At 33.5% G+C, this 24,226-nt stretch overlaps 1 protein-coding gene across 1 annotated transcript in view; it reads right to left on the reverse strand.

The window, feature by feature from the left end:
• Window positions 1-5,240: 5,240 nt before the first annotated feature.
• The window catches only part of ralyl (RALY RNA binding protein like), a 33,650-nt gene continuing 14,664 nt past the window's right edge, over window positions 5,241-24,226 (reverse strand). Inside the window, exons 3-9 of the mRNA XM_056467093.1 lie at window positions 13,449-13,521; window positions 13,299-13,346; window positions 10,709-10,863; window positions 10,427-10,540; window positions 6,758-6,915; window positions 6,621-6,658; window positions 5,241-5,734 (exon numbers count right to left, since the gene is read on the reverse strand). Of these exons, the coding sequence (XP_056323068.1) occupies window positions 6,626-6,658; window positions 6,758-6,915; window positions 10,427-10,540; window positions 10,709-10,863; window positions 13,299-13,346; window positions 13,449-13,521 (581 nt within the window). The 3' untranslated portion in view covers window positions 5,241-5,734; window positions 6,621-6,625. The remainder of the gene's footprint in view (window positions 5,735-6,620; window positions 6,659-6,757; window positions 6,916-10,426; window positions 10,541-10,708; window positions 10,864-13,298; window positions 13,347-13,448; window positions 13,522-24,226) is intronic.

Consider the following 24,226-nt stretch of genomic DNA (forward strand, 5'->3'; position numbering starts at 1 on the left):
CTTTCCTTTTTCCCAACAAGGTTTTAACACTTCCTTAACTGGATGATCACATTTATGTCCCTGTATATTGACCCAGTAATTCATTGTCAATTGGACTCTCCTAATTTCTAGTGGCATTTCCCCAGTTTCAATCTGAAGAGCTGCTGTAGGAGTAGACCTTATAGCCCCTGTTATTAATCGCAATGCCTTATACTGAATTTTATCTAGTTCCCTTAATAAACTTACATTAGCAGATTGAAATACTATACAACCATAATCCAGTACTGATCTTATTAAACCATAATAAATTTTTTTCATTGCAACCCTTTCAGCTCCCCAGTCTTTACCCAGCAAACATCTCATTACATTCTGTGCTTTCCTGCATTTATCCACAATTTTCTCAATGTGTACTTTAAAATTGAGCTTCTCATCATACCATACCCCTAAAAACTTAAAACATGAAACTCTTTCTATATCTTGTCCATATAATTTCAGAATTGACTCCTTGTTATACTTTTGTTTTGAAAAAATTACTGTCTTTGTTTTTTCAACAGAGAATCTAAATCCCCACTTATATGACCATTTTTCAACCACTTCTATAGCTGTTTGCATTTTTTTAACCACAAAATCTACATTCCTTCCCCGTTTCCAGATTGCACCATCATCTGCAAACAAAGAACAACCTATTCCTTTCTCAATATCTGAAAATATGTCATTAATCATGAATGAGAATAACAAAGGGCTAATTATGCTTCCTTGAGGAGTACCATTTTCCACACACTTGTTTCTTGAGACACTCTCCCCAATCTTAACTTGTATAGTTCTTCCAAATAAAAAGTCTTTAATCCATCTTACCATGTTTCCATTAATCCCTGCTTTCTTTAATTTAATTATCAACCCCTCTCTCCACATCATGTCATAAGCTTTCTCGATATCCAGAAAAACCGCTACTACCTTTTCTTTATTAATCTGTGCTCTCCTTATTTCATACTCTAAACACACTGTAGAATCTATAGTACTTCTCCCTTTCCTGAATCCATTTTGATAACTGACAATATATCCTTTAGTTTCCATATAATATGTTAACCTTTTATTAATCATTTTCTCCATAACTTTACATATATGAGAGGTTAATGCAATTGGTCTATAATCAATTGGTTTATTACCTCCTTTCCCTGCTTTACGTATTGGAATGATTACTGCTTCTTTCCATATTTTAGGTAATTTACCACTCTCCCATATCCTATTATAAAAATCCAGTAAAATATCTTTAGATATCTCACTTAAATTAGACATCATTGTGTAGCAAACCTGATCTTTACCTGGTGCAGACACTCTATTGTTCCTTAGTACATAATTTAACTCATCAATATTAAAAGGTAAATTCAATACCTCATTCACATTTTCATGATCATTACAATCTCTGTATTTTGATAATGTTTCCTCACGTCCACTTTTTTCCTTTTCAGTAAGGTTTTCTGTACTATGAATTTTAACAAATGATTGCACTAGCATTTCTGCTTTTTCTTTTTCTGTTACAGCTGTTTTTCCACTATCAGTTAATGTTGGGAAATTATACTCTCTCCTAACACCATTCATTTTCCTTACCATACCCCAAACCCTGCGAATATCCGTTTCTCTACCCACAGTATTGCAAAACTGTCTCCAATAGTCTCTTTTTGCTGTCTTAATTGTTCTTCTCACCAATGCTTGTGCCTTTCTATAACTAATTAATTCCTCAAAATTAAGGGTTCTTTTAAGTCTTTTAAATGCTTTGTTTCTATCTTTAACTGTTTTTCCACATTCATCTGTCCACCATGGAACACTTCTTCTTTTCTTATTTCCTACTCTCTTTGGAATTGATTGAATCGCAGCTTCTATTATAGCTTCACTAATACACTGATTAACTTCTTCTATTTCTTGACTACTGTTGATTTCCACCATCAAATCCTCACTAATTTCTCTAAATTTAATCCAATCTGCTTTATTAAATATCCACCCTCCAGGTTTAATTATTTCATCCGACTTCATTTTCACTGCTACTTCCACAAAAATTGGGTAATGATCACTCCCTACAGTGCTTTCTTTTTTAACTTCCCACCAACAATCCCCAGCTATTGATTCAGAAACAAGAGTAATATCCACTGCAGATTCTTTCCCATTTCTAACATTTATTCTGGTACCATCTCCATTATTAACACATACTAAATTTTTTCTATCCATTAATTCCTCTATTACCTCTCCGTTCATATCATTATAATTATCCCAAAGTGTATTATGACCATTAAAGTCTCCACAACAAATAACTTTACCTTCCAGTTGGGCTGTAAATTCCTGTAGATTTTCTAAAGTTAATTTCTGGCATGGATTATAAAAATTTGCTATTTTGAAATTACCTTCCTCCGTCCAAACCTCCAGTAAAATGAATTCTAGTTCTTTACCTCTTTCCAATATCCTATACTGTATATTTTGTTTAATAAAAACTGCACATCCTCCTCCACTACCAATGTCTCTATCTCTACGTATGCTTTCATATCCTGCTATTACATAATCTAATGATGGTTTCAGCCAAGTTTCCTGAATGCAAATTAAATCCGGTTTAATGTTTAATTTATTAATGAATCCTTTGAATTCTTGACCATTAGCTATTAAGCTTCTGGCATTCCATTGGATAATCAGCATGTCCCTTGCCCACCCTGACTGGCAGCTTTACTGTCCATCTCGAGTCTTTTATTGATATGTTCCCATCCAATGTGTTTGACTGATAAAAATTTCTCAGCACCTTTCACTATCACTTTAATTTTCTCAGTTTTATGCCTCACCTGATCAGCACAATTGATGACATATGCTATGAACAAAATTAAATTTTCCACACTCACAGAGATGTCGCTCGGCTGTTTTTGTTCATCCATCATATTTCCTTCACTCACCCTTTCAATATTTCTACCTTGTTCCTGACTTTTTTTAATTGCCTCTGCGTAGCTAATATTGTTCTTTATTTTGATTTTTTGAACTTCCACTGCTCTTTTCCTTACCTCACATCCCCCATACGCTACATTGTGCTCTCCTCCACAGTTACAGCATTTTGGTTTAACATTTTCTCCACACTCTTCATATCTATGTTCTCCACCACATTTTGGGCATCTTTGTTTGCTTTTACACACCGCCGCAATATGCCCATATCTTTGGCATTTGTAACACCTCAGTGGTGGCTGAACATACTCTCTAACTGGGTAACTGACATAACCCACCTTGACCCTTTCCGGAAGTTTATCTTCTTCAAACTCAATTAACACAGACAAACTCGCAACTCTTTCTCCATTTACTGTTTTATTTAGTCTTCTTATATTCTTTACTTTTCCTCCTTGAATGTTCTTTTTGAAGCTTTCCAAATCCTCTTCCTGTGGAATACCCCATACCACTCCTGAAGTTCCTTTCCTTCCATTCAATATTTTTTTATCCACTACCTTCTTTTTACAGATGTTTCCCAAGAGAAGTGCCTTTTTTCTTTGTTCTTCAGATTTACATTTTATCATAATGTTTCCATCTCGAAGTAATTTTGCCATTGCTATTTCACCAAGCTTCTTCTTTAGTTCTTGTGTGAGAGCAACTGGGCTTACACGAATGTGTTCGTCTTCCTTTCTAAACATAATGATCACTTTGAAATCTTCCTCATCAATTTTCCTTCTAACCATGCGCTCATTTTCCTCACTACTATTTCCTTCCAGACCCCTCTTTTGGCTTGTATTAGTCCTTTCATTGCCCCCATCTCTATGTTTTCTTCCTCTACCTTTACCTTTCCCACTTCCAGCTGCCACCCAATCATCACTATCCCCATTGTCCTCATCTTCATACCCAGATCCTGCCATCATGTCCCATTCACTAACCGGCTCATGCCAACCGCCTCCTTCTTTCCACTTTCCGTCTCGATCCAGCTTGTCTTTCTGAATCTTCAGTTCAAATAAAGTCCAGATATCCAAGCTTAAAATTCCCGTCTTCCGCGTTCTTCCTCCACAGCCCGTGGCCAAGAGGAATCACCCCCCCGCTTAGCACTTTCTGCTTCCGGACGGTTAAATAGTCACTTCCTGCCTCTTTTTCAAAACTTTTAGAAGTTGAACTGAACGGAAAGAGTGTTTTAAGCTAGTTGCCATATTTAACGTACATAAAAATATATAGAATCTCCTGTTGATGTTCAATCTTTTGATATTATTAGGCAAGTTTCATGTACACAAGTGTAAATGGTAGAATAGGAAGCCTAACATCTATGGAAGTTTTTTCCTAACAAAATTAAAATTATTATCCATATGCCTAAAAGATCAAATTATAAATTAAACTCCAAAAACAACTACCCAAATGATAAATCAAATGCTCAAACTAAAAATCAAATCCTCAAACCGACTTCGCAATTGATGAATCAAATCCTCAAACCGACTTCGCAATTGATGAATCAAATCCTCAAACCATCTTCGCAATTGATGAATCAAATCCTCAAACTGACTTCGCAATTGATGAATCAAATTCTTAAACCATCTTCGCAAATGATGAATCAAATCCTCAAACCGACTTCGTAATTGAGGAATCAAATTCTTAAACCGACTTCGCAATTGATGAATCAAATTCTTAAACCCTCGTTGCAAATGATAAATCAAATCCTCTAACTGACTCCGCAAATGGTGAATCCATTTCAAGGCTGAGTTAAAAATCTATTTTGAAACTCTTAAAGGACTTTCAAGTTGTAAAGCAATCAGAACTGTAAATATACTCCAAAAACTGAACTCCTCCTCTAATGTTATGTATACCTGCTCTTGTTCTTTATTAGTTTTTTCTCTCCTTATTTCTTTCTTTTGTTATTTTACTTACATATTTTATACTAAAATGTGAATATCCGATTGTAAGATTTGTAATGCATTTGATTGGACATATATATATATATATATATATATATATATATATATATATATATATATATATATATATATATATATATATAGTTGTGTTCCCAGTAATCTTTGTTGTAAATAACTTCAATTTATAAACAAACAAATAAATAGCTGCTGCAGTTGACGCCTGGTTGATTTTATTTCACAAATTTATCACACAATATTAAACATAAACCAAAACAAAAATAGTTACCACACTTTATAGATTAGTTATAAACTACAACAAAAATAGAACGAAAATAGTAACATCATGGCATATAATAAATATAATAAAATGTAATAATGACATCGATAATTTTCAATAGACATGTTAACGACTATGTACATAATTAATGTTCAAAAATCAACTGCACGTAGGCTACAATTTACAATACAATGTTTATTTGTAAACCTTAAAATAACAATGACATGTATCTGTAGTTTTTTTGTAAGATAAAATACACTAATAATATTGCAAATATGGTTTTAACCTTTTATTGTTTCTATTTACATATATCATGTTCAGCTGAATAACTTTATGGATTTGACTTTCACATTTCATATAAAATTGAAATTAATTATTTGTAAATAGATAGATAGATAGATAGATAGATAGATAGATAGATAGATAGATAGATAGATAGATAGATAGATAGATAGATAGATAGATAGATAGATAGATAGATAGATAGATAGATAGATAGCATACAACCCTACCTACAAACATATTGTACATACATTAATGAATACATAAATAGACTGATATGAAAATTAAAACAATTCCAACTAGATTTCATTCAAAAATTGTAAACTTGACAGGAGCACTGGTTTCAGTCCTACAGAGGGAGAGAGAGACAGAGAGACACATCTAGATTATAATGGAATCATTGTAAATATACTGATTATTATTATTTGTCATTACTGTTTTATCCTAAAATGTTTATTGTTAAATGTACAGTTTATTCTAATTTATCATTATTTTTAAGTTTTATTTTTATTTAATAATTTTTACTATTATTATTTTACTACTACTATTAACTGTTTACTTTTTTAAATATATATATATATATACATGTATGTTCTTTTGAATGAAAATATAATATAATATAATATAATATAATATAATATAATATAATATAATATAATATAATATAATATAATATAATATAATATAATATAATATAATATAATATAATATAATATAATATAATATAATATAATATAATATAATGTAAAATAAATGCTTTGGCAATACATTTGTAACAATTGTCAATAAAGCAGTTATTGAATTGAATTGAATTGAGACAGAGAGAGAGAGAGCCTTCAACAATTTTAATATTGCTAAATTCTTTGCAGTATCAAACATTTCCATCATCAGTAAGTGTTTTCCAAGAACCTGTTGGTTATACACTGAATAAAGCAAAGGGTTTTTGTTAGCTTGATACTGAAGGTCAATTGAGGAGTCATTTCAGAGACATTAGCATTCAAAAATTAATGGTTTAAATAGCTTGTAGTTGAGAGGGCACTGATTATGAATGCAAAGGTCTGTATGAAAATGATAAGTGCTGTAAATTGCACAATGTAATAATGCTTTACTTGGAAAGCAGTCTTTTATAACATCAGACAGTGCCGATCATTGCATTTCATAAAACTCTTGAAGGACAGACATCATCTACTTTTTGAAGCATTTCAAATGACGTGACATGAATTTATGGTACAAACCTTGTTCAGTTGTCTACATCAGATATGTGGTTTTCTATCTGGGATTTAACACACACACAAACACACGCAATTAGTATGCCCTATTCAAATGGGTCTTGCTGATATATCAAATAAACAACAGTTCACATTCAGCTCACCAGTCCATTGTTAACCCTCTCATCATATCTGTCATCACCTTCTTCGGTCACTTCCCAAGACCCTGCTTCCTGATGACACCGATCCACATCTTCGCCGGGATTTTCTTCTGTCTCAAGGTAGAGACTTCGATAGGCCTTCTCATGCTTCCTGTGCAAATCTACACAATATTGATAACAACAGTGAGAGCGAGATTAAAGGATGGCCAAATATGGCAAGCCATTTTAACTTTTAGTAAAAAAAACAAAAACAAGAGGCTTTATTTTAACAATCTAGGCACAAACTCTAAAGCGCATAGTGCAAACGCATTAAGGGCGTGTCCGAATCCACTTTTGCTATTTTAAGGACAGAAAAATAAGGTCTGCACCATGGTCTAACAGGGTTTTGCTTATTCTCTTAATGAGTTATGGGTGTGTTTTGAGCATAACTTGTATTAAACCAATCAGAGTATCATCTCCCATTACCTTTAAGAGTCAGTTGCGTCTCGCCATGGCGCGTTTGCTATTTACTTGGCAGACTTTGTAAGAGGAAAAAGTGAATGCTTTACTAGCGAGAAAACAGTTAAACAAACCATCTGCAGCACAAAGATAAATAATGAGCCTCCTCAATTCGGCCTCTTTACTTTCTTTTTACTTTACTTTTACTCTTTACTTTACTCCTTTACTTTTGTGGATAGGGAAACAGTGGAAACTCACTCCACTGAAGACATCCATTAGCCTACATTTTTAATTTACTTTGTTAAGGGCAAAGATTTGTTTCAAAACTGTTGTTAAATTCAGTTCTAATTTCTAGCAAATGAATAAATGGACAATAATAACGAAGTCTGGTCAAAAAACTGAGTTATATCAAACACACGTCCTATTCTTATGCACCATATAGTGATGCAGACGTCTCCAAAACCTGATAGGTGGACAAATCTAAACTTGTTTTAATTAAAACAAATATAAATAAGCATATAATAAATAATACTGCTAATAATAATGCATTCATTCATTCATTTTCTTTTTGGGTTAGTCCCTTTATTAATCTGGGGTCGCCATAGCGGAATGAACCGCCAACTTAATCAGCATATGTTTTTAAGCAGCCGATGCCCTTTCAGTTGCAACCCATCAATGAGAAACATCCATACACACTCATCCACACACATGCACTATGCACAATTTAGCTTACTTAATTCACCTATACTACATGTTTTTGGACTTATGGGGGAAACCGGAGCACCTTGAAACCTACGTGAACACAGAGAGAACATGCAAACTCCACACAGAAATGCCAACTGATCCAGCCTGGGCTCAAACCAGCAACCTTCTTGCTGTGAGGTGATTGTGTTACCCATTGCGCCAATGTGCTGCCCACTAATAATAATAACATTATCCAAAAGCAGACTGTCATGAATTAACTAAAAAAAAGGCACCCGAGATGAAGATATGCAGGTAGTGGTTTTAATATTTATGTAGAAAATAGTAATTTTTGTAACATTATAATCTTTAAATTTTTTTGATATGTAAAGATTTTGTGTATTGCTGTATGAGTGTTTTAAGCAATGTGTATGCGTTTGGACCTGCATAGGCGCACAACTAACACGCTCTGCACTGGACTTTAGACCTGCTTTCAGTAGGTCAATGGTGCGGTCTATTTTAGTCCTCAAAATAGCAACGTGCCAACAATGCAGCTTAACACACCTCCTTTCTAGACCGGCACACCCAGTCCACAAAGTGGCGCAAATGGATTTACTATTTAAACAACATGGTGCAAAATGTGAAAATTAGGGTTGCACTGGTCCCAAAATAGCAACAAATCGCACAAAACACATCTAGCGACTTATTGCGCCAGGTATATGATCGGACTAGGCATGGGCTGGTATAAGATTCTGATGGTATGATAACCTTGGATAAAAATACCACGGTTTCACGGTATCACGGTATTGTGCTCACTGCTCTAAAATATATTCTTTTTAAATGCCTGGGTAAAAAACAAAAACCGTTTCCCCTTTGAAAACAATATATTTTCTTTTTTGAAAGATTTATAATATTTTGTAACAGTAAACATGTCGGGCTAATTAATTCAAATGAATCATTGAATTTTGCAGTCTTCATTTGTTTCAAATGCAGATTTCTTTACAATTTAAAACGGCATCTTTTAATATTTTTTCTAATATAAAAAGTTTTTTAAAAATCCTACACATACCTTAGGAATGGTATTACAGAAAATTTTGGCGGTTTTAAAACCTTGACTTTTCCAAACCACGGTATACCTTGAGAACAGTTTTCATCCCACACTGTAAAAAAATCCTGTTTGCCTTCTATTTTTTTAATCTGAATCAAATTAACCTTATGAGTCTATTGAACTTATATTATGTTAAACTGATTTAAAACAGCTTGCATAACTTATAAAATTAAGTTAGAACATGATTAACTTACTTTAATAAGTTACAATGACCTAAAAACATATGCTGTCAGGACTAACTGATCATATAATTTCTTACAGTGCATGCCTAGATGGGACCCAAGCACACTATAGTATCTATCGTCATGTTAGTAGTTATCTTTTTTGCATCTATCTTTTATACTATTATATATACTATTATTTGTTTATTAGCTACTTGTGCTTTCGGTACTAGTACCTATTTAGTAGGGATGTAACAATTCACAGTGAGTCGGTTGAAAATCAATTCAGATATGTGATGATTCAAAATAGTTGGGATGTTTAACGAATGGCAATGCATGTGTGTAAACAGCAGAGAACATTGTATTTATTGCAAACTTGTTGAATCCCACTGAGATTAATGAAGCGAAATCATCAAATCCGGAGTGAAGGTCATGGAACCCAGATGTCTGACCCACATCATTACAAAGGTAGTACGACACAACTTCCTTAGATTAGATTAGAATTATTACTAGGCTTAACAATTAAAAAATGACCTAAAAAACAACTACTGTAGCTAACTAATAAGTACTAGTAACTAATAAATAAGAAGTAGGTTCTAACATATAAATATTAGTTTGTAATAGGCGGTTCATTGTGCTGTGGTGACCCCTGATAAATAAGGAACTACGGAAGGAAAATGAATGACTAATAGTTTGAAATCAATTGAAACATATCTATTTATTACATATATCAAATGATCAAGTGCTAGTATCTAATAATTCGTACTAATCCCAACTTGAATACATATTTCAAACTGAACAGTCTCCGTGACAGATACTTATAGAACTCAAAATGTTCAATTTATTAGTAACAGCAGAGTAGTTAATCAGTATTGAAATGAGTACTAAAGTATTACTATCTAATAAATAAGAACAAGAATAAAAAACAAGTGCTAGTCTCTTTTAAAAAGGTACTAGAACCTAAAGGATAAACACTAGTGGTCATTGAAAAAGAAACAAGCTCAAAAAATAAAAATAAAAATACTAGAACCATAAAATAGATGTGATTGAGTTTTATAGATTAGACAGCTTGCCATAGAGCCAACAACCAGAGTCCACTGAACATTTGAAGAATAAGTTTCAAGTAAGTAAAAAAAAATAGTTTTTGTGTGTATGCGAAGAGAAAGCGGTGTTGTTTTTCGATTTCCAGCCCTGACATTGAAAGTGATGAAGACAAGTGTTTTTAATCTACCTCCTGCCAACATGGCCTCTACCCTGACAGCAGAGCTCATTTCATCCTCTTACCTGCTTCTGCTAACTGCTTCCTCTCAATCTTCTCTAACCTTCCCAGTAAAGAGTCGATCTTAATCTTGATCTGAGACAGTTCTTGCTTGATTGTCAGAAGCTGATCGGATTTCACTTGGGTAAAAAAGAAGAAGAAGATAAAGCTCAATGTTTTAAGTTTCATTTTTGATTTTTAGTTGTTGAATGGCATAGTTAGACACTGTTAAAGTTATGGTCAGGAGAAGAGTTTTACAAGGGAAAAACATGGGAACTGTAATGGACAATCCATAGAGCATAAGAAACCTGATGACAGTGTTTTTAGATAGGAAGAGCAGGTGGACATCTTTGGCTGGAAAGAGTTTTTCATCCTGCGTGTTGAGAGCGCAACCAAACGGGAATGTTTGATGGGTATCACAGCCCGAGGAGATTGTGCTAATCGCCCATGGATGTCAAAAATCCTGAAGAGAGATAGAAAAATATTATCGCAATTAATATTATTATTAAGATACACTCACCGGCCACTTTATGAGGTACACCTGTCCATTTGCATGGATCCATCCTGCCTTGTATCAACGGTTCTGACCATGTCGATCCCTTTATGACCACAGTGTACCCATTTTCTGATGGCTACTTCCAGCAGGATAACACACCATGTCATAAAGCGCGAATCATACTGGTTTCTTAAACATTACAATCTGTATTTGAGTTCACTGTACTCAAATGGCCTCCACAGTCACCAGACCTCAATCCAATAGAGCACCTTTGGGATGTGGTGGAATGGGTGATTAGCATCATCTGCGTGATGCTATCATGTCAATCAATTACCAAAATCTCCAACCAAAAGAGGAATATTTCCAGTACCTTGTTGAATCTATGCCATGAAGGATCAAGGCAGTTCTGAGACAAAAGGGGGTACTAAGGTGTACCTAATAAATTGGCCGGTTAGCATATCTAAAACTTGAGCATTTGCATGCTTCTTCTTGTTTAAATGTTAAAATATCTATATTTATCTCTATTTTTACCCAAGTGCTTGACTTGTGTACTACATTCACCAATAATTATATCACAAAAAAAACGTAAAATACATAGCAATGATGATCTGGTGTGTGTGTGTGTGTGTGTGTGTGTGTGTGTGTGTGTGTGTGTGTGTGTGTGTGTGTGTGTGTGTGTGTGTGTGTGTATATATATATATATATATATATATATATATATATATATATATATATATATATATATATATATATATATAAAATAAACCAGTGGTTGGGTTGGATTTTTTTCATCCTTTGTTATGCAAATAGTAATATAAATAGTTATTTTGTGCCATTTCTTCTAGTTATTTAACAAAAACAACTAATGAATCGGAAGTCTCACTTTCAGAAGTTTATTTTGGCATTGCAAACTAAGGTGGATAAAGAGATGAGAGAATATCTTAATTAGTCTACATGCAAAAGAGCAAGATCATTCCTAAGTCTCTTTCCCCCGAGATAACACTTGATGAGCATAATTAGATTTTTCTTGCATATTTTTTAATAACTGCACTGAAGGGACTTTGCTCGTTAGCGCACATATATTTTCCACGGAGAGGCATAAAACTCGCCTCTGCCAAATGAGGAGTGAAAGCAAACACATGAAAATGTCAGAGGAAAGATGACCGGCATGTCGGTTTAACGACCCAGCAGCTTTCTGACATTCAGCTAATGTCTCACAGGAGAGGAGTGCTCATCATTAGCCTGAGCAAAGGATCCAAGTCAAACCAATAAAACAACTTTAATTATGGTTATTAGGGGGATTCCTTCCTCTCCTTTTTGACTTTTATTTTTCGCTTCACCTTACCACATTTTTTTCATAGCATAGAAAAGGTCATAGAGGATCTCAACTGAAAAATATTAATTAACAAAAACAAATCATAAAGCTTCTGAAGGAAAGATCTTATTAATTTAACTTCTGAAATATGCAATTTTAAAGAAATTAACTTAAAGCTACTTCATAAATTCATAGAAAATAGGAAATGCTTTGTAATACTAAGGAATCTACATGCTATCTGTTAATTGACTGTCAGAGTTAACCGCCATTTTGATTGCTGTTGTTTGTAAATGTTGTTAATACATGACCTATAATAGGAAGGTAATCCATATTAATGTTATTATTGGTAAAAAAAAACAACAACAACTCTTTCAACACCATGACTGGTAAATTTAAAGGATTATCAATTAATAGATGCAACAATTCCTCAATTAATCATTGGTTAGGCCTGGCACAATACATATTGTGTGATAAGGAATATTTGCGATAACTGATGTTGTCACGTTAAGACCATTTTATGCCACTGAGTATTTAATAATTACACGACAGCAGAGTCTAAACAGAAATTGGGGAAAAAAATTAACAGGGGGCTAATAATTCAGGGGGGCTAATAATTCTGACTTCAATTGTAACTTGCGTTGAGTTTAAGCTCTCTCAACCACAGAACAAAACCCCAGCATTTATACAAAAAAATGATAAAAACTACTGTCAGGAATTGTTTTTGCAGCTGACTTTATCACGCAACATGATTTAATAAGGTTTTCAGTAGCTGACTGCACCATTATTTAACACATAAAACCACATCTTCACCCATTTTGTGCTTGTGTAGTACATTACATGAACCCTATTACCATCGACTCTGCTTGTTTGCAATCTAATTTTGGTAGATTATGTGGGTCATGATTGAAATGAGCTGCTGCGTCTGTTTTCTTTCATTTGCTCAGCTCATTGTCAGCCGATTACTAGCAGGACTTTTTATCACAGCTCTATGATGAGTTTGCACTGTCAAACCAATTCCCCCTGTTAATATTTTGTAAATCTGGTGCTAAGAGCATTTGTGTAAGTGAACGCAATGCACATACAGTACCTGGTATAGAAATCATCCCTGTAGAAATCGTAATCAAATTCGTATCCACTAAAATAATAATTAAAATAAAGGAAAGGAAAGAAAGAGGAGAAAATAGTTATTTCAGCTGTTCCATGCTTTCCATTCTTATTTTAAATATGAACGGCTTACCTGTATAAAGAGAAGGGGCGCTTGGATCCCACTTTAGGTCTGTAAGGACGGGGCTCTCCAGCCATGTTAATGTCTGAGGGAAGAGCAAAGGACAGTTTACGCTTTCTCTTTTAATCATAGTCTCCTTCATGACTAACAATGGCTGGAAAATATAATGGACCTCAGCGGCCTCAGAGAGTGCATAGGCATAATGCCACAGAATAAATGACTGATGGCTCTCATCTGTCTCATCAGAAAGAGAGATGCTATCAGAGCAACACACGCACACACACACATACAGAGAGAGGGAGAGAGAGATGCACAATCACTCCTGAGTGCCTTTCAAGGTCATCCGGCACGTTATCCAGAAGGACGAGCTGCCTGAGTGCCTGACTAAATCACAAATCGGGGCTTTAAGACATTTACAAGCAATTTCAGCCTTCAGTCTGATGAAGCACAAAACAAAGCTCTAAATCTGTGAGGAAAAAAGTTGTGCACTTTCAGAGTTTAGATTAGTCTTTGCTTGACTGAGTCAAATTCATTATGGAAGTGTACAGACCTCTCAAATAGAGGCAGTCGCGCTCCGAATGTATTTATAAGACTGAAGTTTCAAAACATTCGAATGAGAGGGTCACCAGGAGGAATACTTTAGAAAATATGCTTAAACACATCAACTGAATAGTAGGAGGGGAAAAAAATGAGCTGACTGAGGCGATCAGATTTGTTTCATCCTCCGTCATTAGCAGTTGCTAATTAGCGCTAACCTTCTGCAATGAGAGCGGACGTTTTCCACAGAAACATGACAATTAGCTTGATGTTTGTACAAAAGCTTTATATGAAAAGGAATTCTCTTCAAATTACTGTGATTAGATTGATTTAAAATGTTGGAGCTTCAAAGGATGTGACTTTGAGTTTGATGTCAGTTTTGAAACTGAACGGCTAGTTGGGTTGAAAAAAAAAGCCTAAAAACTCTGTCATCATTTACTCTGCCTCATGTTGCTCCATACCAAAGTTTCTCTCTTCGGTAAAATATATTTTGAAGGATGTCACTTTGTCCAAAAAATGGAAGTCAAAGGGGTCAAAATTTACATTTACAGTATTTGCTCTACAAAAGAAAATAAGTGATACATACACATACTTCTTTGAACTTTGAGTCCAGAACAAAGAAAATAAAACAATATTCTGAGAAAGTTCTAAGAAAGTGTTTTGTTTTAAGAACAAAATAGAAAATAGAAAAATGATTGTATAGTGTTGATTGTTACATGTGTGTAGAAAGTTAGTATTAGTGTTTTAGTGTTTAAGTTTTGTAGACAAATACAGTCATAGCAAACTGAAGATCCACACAGCAACTCAAACATATACAAGAATATAGTACATGAAAAATAGTAGAAAATACAAGGTGAATTAAATAAATAAATAATTAAATAAATAAATAAATAAATTTAAGGTGCGATGTTGGGGGGTCGGGTGGTTGGACAGCTTACAATTCAAGTATTTGGAATAAATACTTTAAACAATCTATTATTTGAGCATTGGGTACAATATTTACAGAGATATAAGCCTTCAGGTCAACAAAAAAGAGAAAGTTAGTGCATTTAAATGACCTGCTGGTAGTACAAGGTTTTCAGGTATCACACCAAATACTGCTCTTACTGGATCTTGTTGCATCTCCTTTTTACATAAGAAAAACACAGCAGACCAAAATGGTCTTTGGGATGGACAGGTACAGAAGATATGGCCCAAGGTGGCCTTATCTCTGTGGCACCTAGAACATGTTGGATCAATTTCTGGGAATATTCTTGACAATTTTCTTTTAGAAAAATACAGCCTATGAATTATCTTAAATTGTAATAGACCATGTTTGACGCAGATAGATGTTGAGGGACTTGGCTTAATTGTTAATTGCCAGACTGCCTCTGTGACTATATTTCCTAAGTCATCTTCCCACTGTTACTTAAAAAAATCTAAAGATGGTGCGACTGCTCTTTGAATTTGAAAAGTTCTTTTTAATAATAACAATAGAAAATAGGATAAAAAATTTCTAAGAAAGTCTTAAAGATTAGGGATTTATTATACAAAAGTAGATATTAAAAAATCGAATAGTTAGTAATAAAGAATATGTTTGTTGCTGACTGCACACTGTAATTTTAAGACCGAACATAATATGTACACTTGTTGAATGAATGTATTTTTTCAGTTAAGAAATTGTGAAGAACTACAAAGTGTAAAGAAATCAAAAATGCAACAGGAAATGCTTTATCTCACTTACTCAATTAAAGATCTGCCTCAATGTTTCTGACCAAGGTATTGAACTCTAACGGGCAACATCAAGACTATAATGAGGAAAAAACAGGTGTCGAGCATCTATACATCTTAGAATCTTATGATATCACATCCTGTTTTTGATTTGATTAGACCTATGCAATGATGCTGAATGTTTGGAAGAGAACTGAGAGTCTATTTTTTATCATTATTATTTGTCCTGAACTGTACTTTTAATTATTATTTTTTGTACTAAACTGTAATGGGCAACATCAAGACTATAATGAGGAAATCTGTATCTGTACATTCTAGTGTCTTATGTTAGCACATCCTATTTTTGGTTTGGTTGGATGTCTTTGGTCTGCATTGTGTTGCTATTTCAATGAAGCTGCATCAGAATTTGTTTGAAAGAGAACTGAGAGCCATTTTTATTAATATTTTTTGTCATGGTCTGCTTGTTTGGTTCACTCCATGAATCAAAAGGCTGCATTCACACATTTTCAAATAAACCCCAAACAGAGCCATGATTAATAGAATCAAACCAAACCTGCCATGCAAGAACACAACTTAAATTATGACAGAATGGTAGATAAATGTTGTTTTGAGATCCTATTTCTCACCCAAACCAATTTGGTATAAAATGATTGGTATTTGTTATAACAAATTGGTATACCAGCTATACAATTTATTAAAATGAATCTCTTTTTTTGCACTCATTAATGATAATTATATAATTATATATTCCTTACATTATAATTCCTTACATTTATATAGCACTTTCTGGACACTCAAACACTTTAAACATTTGTTGGGGGAATCTCCTCATCCACTACCAGTATGCAGCATCCACCTGAATAACAAAATGGCAGCCATATTGCGTCAGACTGAACACCACACACCAGCTAATTGGTGGAGAGGAGACAGAGTGATGAAGCCAAATATGATATGGGGATGGTTTGGAGGGCACGATGGGCAGAGGCCTGTGGGAAAATTTGGTCAGGATGCCGGGGTTAAACCCCTACTCTTTTTCAAAGGACATCCTGGGATTTTTAATGACCACAGAGAGTCAGGATCTCGACTAATGTCTCATCTGAAAGACGGCGCTCACTGAGCAGTATAGAGTCCACATCAATATACCAGGACGTTAGGACCAACACAGACCGCAGGTTGAGCTGGTCTCACTATGTGGTCCATGTGGTCTGCCATCCAGGTACTGACCAGGCGCAGCCCTGCTTAGCTTTAGTGGGTGACCATGTGAGAGTTGCAGAGAGCCAGCTGCCAGCCAAAGCAAAATTAATTTAATGTTTTCCTTTACTTATGCTTTCTAAATAGAAAAAAAAAATATCTATTAACAACTCTGACCCTTAAATTCCAATATCTAAATAAATAACAAATGATGAAATTATGTTTTTGAAGTCTAATGGACTGGAAAAAAAAGTTGATGAACTGAATGGAGTAAAAAGTTTTGTTATGAGAGCATCTGAGGTTCAAAAGTAAGTCATCATAAGTTCAATCACAATGAACTTACCCTACTGAGTACTAATCACAGAAATGGCTGCTGTTCATCGATTCACACTTACACATTTGGCAGACACTTACATTGCATTCACTTCAAGCCATACATTTTTTTTTTCAGTTCATGCATTCCCTGGAAAATCGAACCCTTGATGCCAGTGCAATCCTTTACGGTCTGAGTTACAGAAACTACCTTATTGAGTCTCTTTGACTGCACTAATGTGGAAGCGAGTGACTCGAGTCCCTTAAAGCTCTTAATAATGTTTTGTGAGATCCTAATAATGGTTTCCCGGGAGCCAATATGATCCAGAACAGGCTGACTCATCCAGACGCGCCAATAATCAACAGATTGTCCCAGGACCTGCCAGACATTTCACTCAATATTAAAAATACCACCATATTTCAAATGTGGAGCCATATCAATACTTTAATCTGAGTTCACCAATAGGCCGGCTCTTCTCAGTATAGGCTGCTTTCTCAAAGGTCTGTCAGACTTAAAGAGAAGATTGACGTTTCTCTTTCTGATGACCTCTGCTTAATGTCAATGTGTCCACCTGTCAGCTTAAAAGAGTTTTCTGAGTGATTCCTTCAAACGAGACATAACTGAACACTTGAGCCTAAACGCTGAACTCTAAATGAAAGAAATCTCAGTTGAGGATATACCTGAAAGGACTTCAAGGACTTTTATTTTCAAAGGAAATCACACCACAGACATTATAAACGTAATTCAGGGATCTGTTCAGCTGGCGAAGTCTACGAATGTTACTCAGACACTTCTGCCAATTGTGTCTGTTTCACTAATGACTGTTTTTTTTCTATACATGACCTACTTATAAAATATTTCTTATGCTTCCTTTACTCGCTCCTTTGTGGCGTGATGTAATTCGGTGACTGATGCGCGCAATTGTCTGGAACAGTTTGTTACACTTGAGGACATCATATCATTTTCCGTGGCGCTCATTATCCCTGGAGTGTTGTGTCTGTGCAACAGCCACAAAACTTTGCTTTGTAACTTTGATGTGCCGTCTTTGATTAGACACAGGCACAAAACATGGATGCTCATCATGGCCGAATGCAGCATGCATGCAAATTTAACAGTTTCGGGTTTAATACTGATCACATCTTCCGTTTTTTGACTACTTAGCCTGGACAGACCTGGAAATTAACTTTCTGGACTTGACAGTCAAAACATATTAGCAAGTTTTACCCACATTATATACTGTATAATTGTCAACAACTACTAACATTTACATTAATTATTGTATACACTTGGGTCCCACTTAATATTACATATAGCCTTAATTAGATGCCCTTACATTTAATTGAATCATTCAGAAAAATGCACTTATTATGAACATACAGTTGAAGTCAGAATAATTTGCCCCCCTTTTGATTTTTTTCTTTTTTAAATATTTCCTAAATGATGTTTAACAGAGCAAGGAAATTTTCACAGTATGTGTGATAATATTTTTTCTTCTGGAGAAAGTATTCTTATTCTTATAAGTACTCTTATTTGTTTTATTTTGGCTACAATAAAAGCAGTTTTTAATTTTTCATGGTCAAAATTATTAGCCCCTTTAAGCTATATATTTTTTTCAATAGTCTACAGAACAAACCATCGATATACAATAACTTACCCGAATTACCCTAACCTGCCTAGTTAACCTAATTAACCTAGTTAAGCCTTTAAATGTCACTTTAAGCTGTATAGAAGTGTCTTGAAAAATATCCAGTCAAATATTATTTACTGTCATCATGGCAAAGATAAAATAAATCAGTTATTAGAGATGAGTTATTAAAACTATTATGTTTAGAAATGTGTTGCAAAAATCTTCTCTCCCTTAAACAAAAATTGGGCAAAAAATAAACAGGAGGGCTAATAATTCTGACTTCAACTGTACATGTTGTCACATTGTGTTTTACAAATTATCTGCATATAAAGTCAAAGCTTTATTGCCAATTCAACTACATGTACAGGACATACAGAGAATCGAAATTGCATTATTCTCAGACTCTAGGTGCCAAACATATAATATTAATACAAATAGTAAAAGTTTTAAAAAGAAATTACAATAAATATAATTACACATATAATATAATCTAAAATTATAAGTAAAAGTACAGTTTAATGTAATTAGATATAATTTAATTATATCTGTAATAAATGTCTGCAATTACTTTTATAATTACCCTGTTGACCAATCCCTGACATATTAACTCACTCTTAAACCTAAACACTGGAGAAAATGCAGAGTTTAACACAATTCATTCATATTTTCCCAACACAAATTAATTAAGTTTACTTAACAAATTAAAATGGATTGAACATAAAATAATTAAGTTGTCCCAAAAAATCTCAAAACTTGTTGTTTCAGCTCATTTTTAAATAAGTAGTTTGAGCAAGCAGCAAAAATCTTTTTTTTGAGTGTACCCACAACACCAAACATGTCTCTAACCTTGCCTGTATCCCACACCATCACACAAGTATTATGCAATATAATATGAACACAATAAGTACAGTACTTATTTTAAGGCTAATTAAGGCCACTTGATATTAAGTGGGACCAACAATTCACTTATTGTCAAGAGAAATGTATTTGCATGTTGAAAAATACCTGCGGGTAATTATAACAATAATATATGTAATTACACTACCGACTCTACACCTACACTCCTACTCACAACACAAAACCTCTAATTTTAACCGTATCCCAATTAAACAGAAACAAAAGTGTTTTACAACAAAAGCAGCAACTATATTTCAATATGGAGAACACATTTCAGTGAGTACCCTATATGAAAGAATTAAAGACAGGATATGATTATCATTTTAAACTAGTCCAACCATTTTTAGAATTATTAGCCCCCCTGATTTATTAGCCCCCCTGTTTATTTTTTCACCCAATTTCTGTTTAACAAAGATTTTTTTTTTCAACACATTTCTAAACATAATAGTTTTAATAACTCTTATTTTATCTTTGCAATGATGACAGTAAATAATAATATTTTACTGGATATTTTTCAAGACACTTCAATACAGCTTAAAGTGACATTTAAAGGCTTAACTAGGTTAATTAGGGTAACTAGGCAGGTTAGGGTCATTAGGCAAGTTATTGTATACGATGGTTTGTTCTGCAGACAGTCGAAATTTTTTTTAGCTTAAATAATTGTGACCTTAAAAAGGTTTTTAAAAAATTAAAAACTGCTTTTATTCTAGCCGAAATAAAACAAATAAGACTTTCTCCAGAAGAAAAAATATTATCAGACATACTGTGAAAATTTCCTTGCTCTGTTAAACATCATTTGGGAAATATTTAAAAAAGAGAAAAAAATTCAAAGGGGGGCTAATAATTCTGACTTCAACTGTAAGCATACAGCATTTTTATCATAATATTGAAATAAAACAATAATAATACTGTAAAATATTCAAAAAAATACATCAATTCAATCAGTAACTATAATTTTGAAGAAAAAAACTTTTAAAATTACATTAGCACATTGCATTTAAGTATTTAGTTCAATATTATGATAATAATAATTCAATATTATTTATTATTTTGTGATTTCAAACATTATTATTTTTACATTAACATTATTATTATTCAAACATCATTAATATATTTCTAAATATATTTTTGAACATTTTGATAATTGTAGGTTGCAACAAATTAAGTAGTTTTTACAGATTAAATACAAATAAACCAATAACAGACCGTTTTTAGAAAACAACTGCATATTTGAAGTTTTTTAATGAAAGTGCATTTGTACAGATGTTATCTGTATCTTATTTACAAGTAATTTTCCAAGTTTTAAAATTTCACTTGCATTTGCTAAGTGTTTTAAATGAATAAAACAGAACTACAATATTAATTTATATACATTTGATAAAAAGTCTTGCCTTTAATAACAGTAATGCAAAAAATGTTGCATATTTAAGCACATTTAAAATGAGGTTTTATTGATTCTGTTATAAATAAAGTACTAAAAGCACTTATCAGAAAACATAGTGCATCTTATCAGTCTGTAAAATACTCACATCTGTGATTCTGGCGCTTCCCTTTATGCACAGTTCTTCTGTACATGTCCATTAGGTTGTGCATACTGTATTTTGTGGAATAAATGACTCCTTTCCCTTGTACTCACTTCACTGTGGTGTCACTGTGAGAGACTGACTGAACAGAGTTCAGCACACAACCATGCACCATTCCAGACTGTACCACTGACACATGACGGGGGTGTGGACAAATGTGCAACAATAGATTTTTTTGGAAAACAATATAATCTAGAGATCAGGGTGCAATGGAAAATATATATTATTTAGTAATGATGAGATAATAGATCAGCAAAATTCAAGGATTTAAGAAATTATGAATAGACGTTAATAGATAAAATGCTCTTCTACATTTATCTGTCAAATGCTGTTTATAAGAAAACAAGTTTTTACATATGTATTTATAAATGCATTGCTAGAATAAATATGTATGATCAGTCACTGCAGTTTATGCTCTTGTCTGAGACTGTTGAACTGATCTTGGATCATATTATACATCAAAAGAGCAGCATCCCACAGCTGCTGTCATTCACTTGGAAAGGCTTGGTAGTTATTGACATAATAAGCCTGCAGGCTATTCATGGAGGAATATGATTTTTCTTTGAATTAAAGACAGCCTCTGAAATTGAAGACATTGTGATGCTTTCATATCTGTCAGAGAGTTCAGATATCGAAAAAATAATTACAGTGACAACAAGAGAGAGCACACACACACAAACATATATATGCTCAGTGTGACATTGATATTTTTTCTTTAAGAAAGCTTTTATTAAGGCAAGCTTAAAGAAAACAATTTTAAAATTTCTATAGAAACTAAATGTCATATTTCTGACTGCTTTTGAAGCTTACATAAATGTTAAAGTTTGACACCGTATGGTTTATTCATAAAGGTGTTGTTCAAATATTCAGATAAAAAATGAGATGATTCTGTTTATGGGGTTTAGTATTCCTCTCCAATATTTTTAGCTTCTGTTATACTTTTTGACTAAAAGCAATCTGCTTGAACTGAATGGGGTCAATGGCTATGTATAAATGCTCCACAATAAGCTTTTGTGTTGTCTTTTTCTGCAGTGGCACAGACGTCTTTGGTATATTTACATTGCCATCTAGTGGACGACACGAGTTAAATTTACTGTGTGAAATGAGTGAAGCGAAATGACATTGCGAAGCGTTGCGAACACTTCTCAAAGTCGCATACTGCACCACGTGTAATCTTCAAACAAATACCATTGCACAAAGAAACGCCATAATAAGATGCACTAATTGAAAACAAACTTTAATATATATATATATATATATATATATATATATATATATATATATATATATATATATATATATATATATATATATATATATATATATATATATATATATATATATATATATATATATATATAATGGTTTTTTTTTTACAGTTTGAGTTTACAGTTCAAACCAGCTCACCTGTAATTCCTCTTGCCAACAAGAGAGGGCAATATAACACTGTGAACAATGTTCAGTCAAGCACAATAAATGTACTTTCTAACTATTCCTTCTAAACCATTCTAAAGCAAAGAACGTATTTAAGGTTTTTAAGCAGTTCTTCTTGATCTAAAATCAGTAATAAAATGTTTACATTATTAAAACGAGGGGACACAAAAAGTAACCTAAACATTTCTTAAACTATCTAGTATCCATTGATTTTTTCCCCTTAAAATAAGAAAACAATCTAGCTTCACTTTCTATCTCCCTCAAAACATTTATTTGATTCATGGAACTTGCACAGATGTCTTCTTTGCTGTGTTTGATTTCCCATATTCCTGTTTGTTTCTTTTCAGGTGAGTAAAATAATAAAGATGGCGTCTGAGTGCTGCTCTTGGTAATCATTTTGTGTGTAAAGCAGTGGTGGACGAAGTTTCCTACAATTTCCTACACAAATTTCTAATAAAATAATACTCCAGTAAAACTATAAAACATTTAGAATTTACTTGACTCAAAGTACCAAAGTGTGTGAATTTTAATATTAAAACTTAATAATAAAATTTAATGTTCAGTAATAAAACTGGCTGCTTATTTTACAAGAAAACTGTATTACCAAAAGCTGTCAGTCATAACTCATGATCATTTAAGAGTGTTAACAAAATTAACATATAAATACCCTTGTATGAGACAATAATAAATAAACAAAAAAGTGTGCAATGGTGTTCTGACAAATATAAACATTACATTTTCATGTGTGTATGGTAAAAAAACATAAATGTCTGGTATGTGCTACAGCAGTAAAAAAATGCAATCAGTATTAATTTCTGTTAATCTATGTTAATATCTATTAAAGTGTGTTTATTTTTAGTCTTTACATTAAAAACTACCCCATTTAAATCAATTTGTAAATTCAGCGAAACACGCAATGAAGGTAGTAAAAGTTACTATAAGTAAGTAATAAAAAAAAGGTAAAGGAGTGAATTAAAAATAGTTACTGTTCACTACTGGTACTAATCCACTGCTTGTGTATTTAAACGGTGACTTGATCCAGATGATCTGCATGCTGCATGAAACTGAGCATCAGAATGGGGTAAAATGTGGTTTAAGTGAGTGTGAATGTGGTATTGGTTGTTGGTGTAAGACAGGCTGGTCTGAACATTTCAGAATCTGATGAACTACTGAGATTTTTACAGAGAATACTCTGAAAAGGGGAAAATATCAAGTGAGTGGCAGTTCAGTGGGGGAAATGCCTTATTGAGGTTAGGTGGGGGCAGTGGCTTAATGGTTAGTGAGTTGGACTGGTAACTCAAAGGTTGCTGGTTCGATTCAGCAGGAATTGAAGGAGGGGAAAGTGAATGAACCACACTCTCTCCATCTTCGATACCCAGCTGAGGTGTCCATGACCAAGGCGTCTAACCCCTAATTGCTCCCCTGGGTGCTGGAAGCAATAGCAGCCCATTGCTCCGGGTGCTCACTGTTTGTTTGTGTGCTCTCACTCTTAACTCAA

The sequence above is a fragment of the Danio aesculapii genome, chromosome 2 (genome assembly GCF_903798145.1).
Source record: "Danio aesculapii chromosome 2, fDanAes4.1, whole genome shotgun sequence".
NCBI classification, from domain to species: Eukaryota; Metazoa; Chordata; class Actinopteri; order Cypriniformes; family Danionidae; genus Danio; species Danio aesculapii.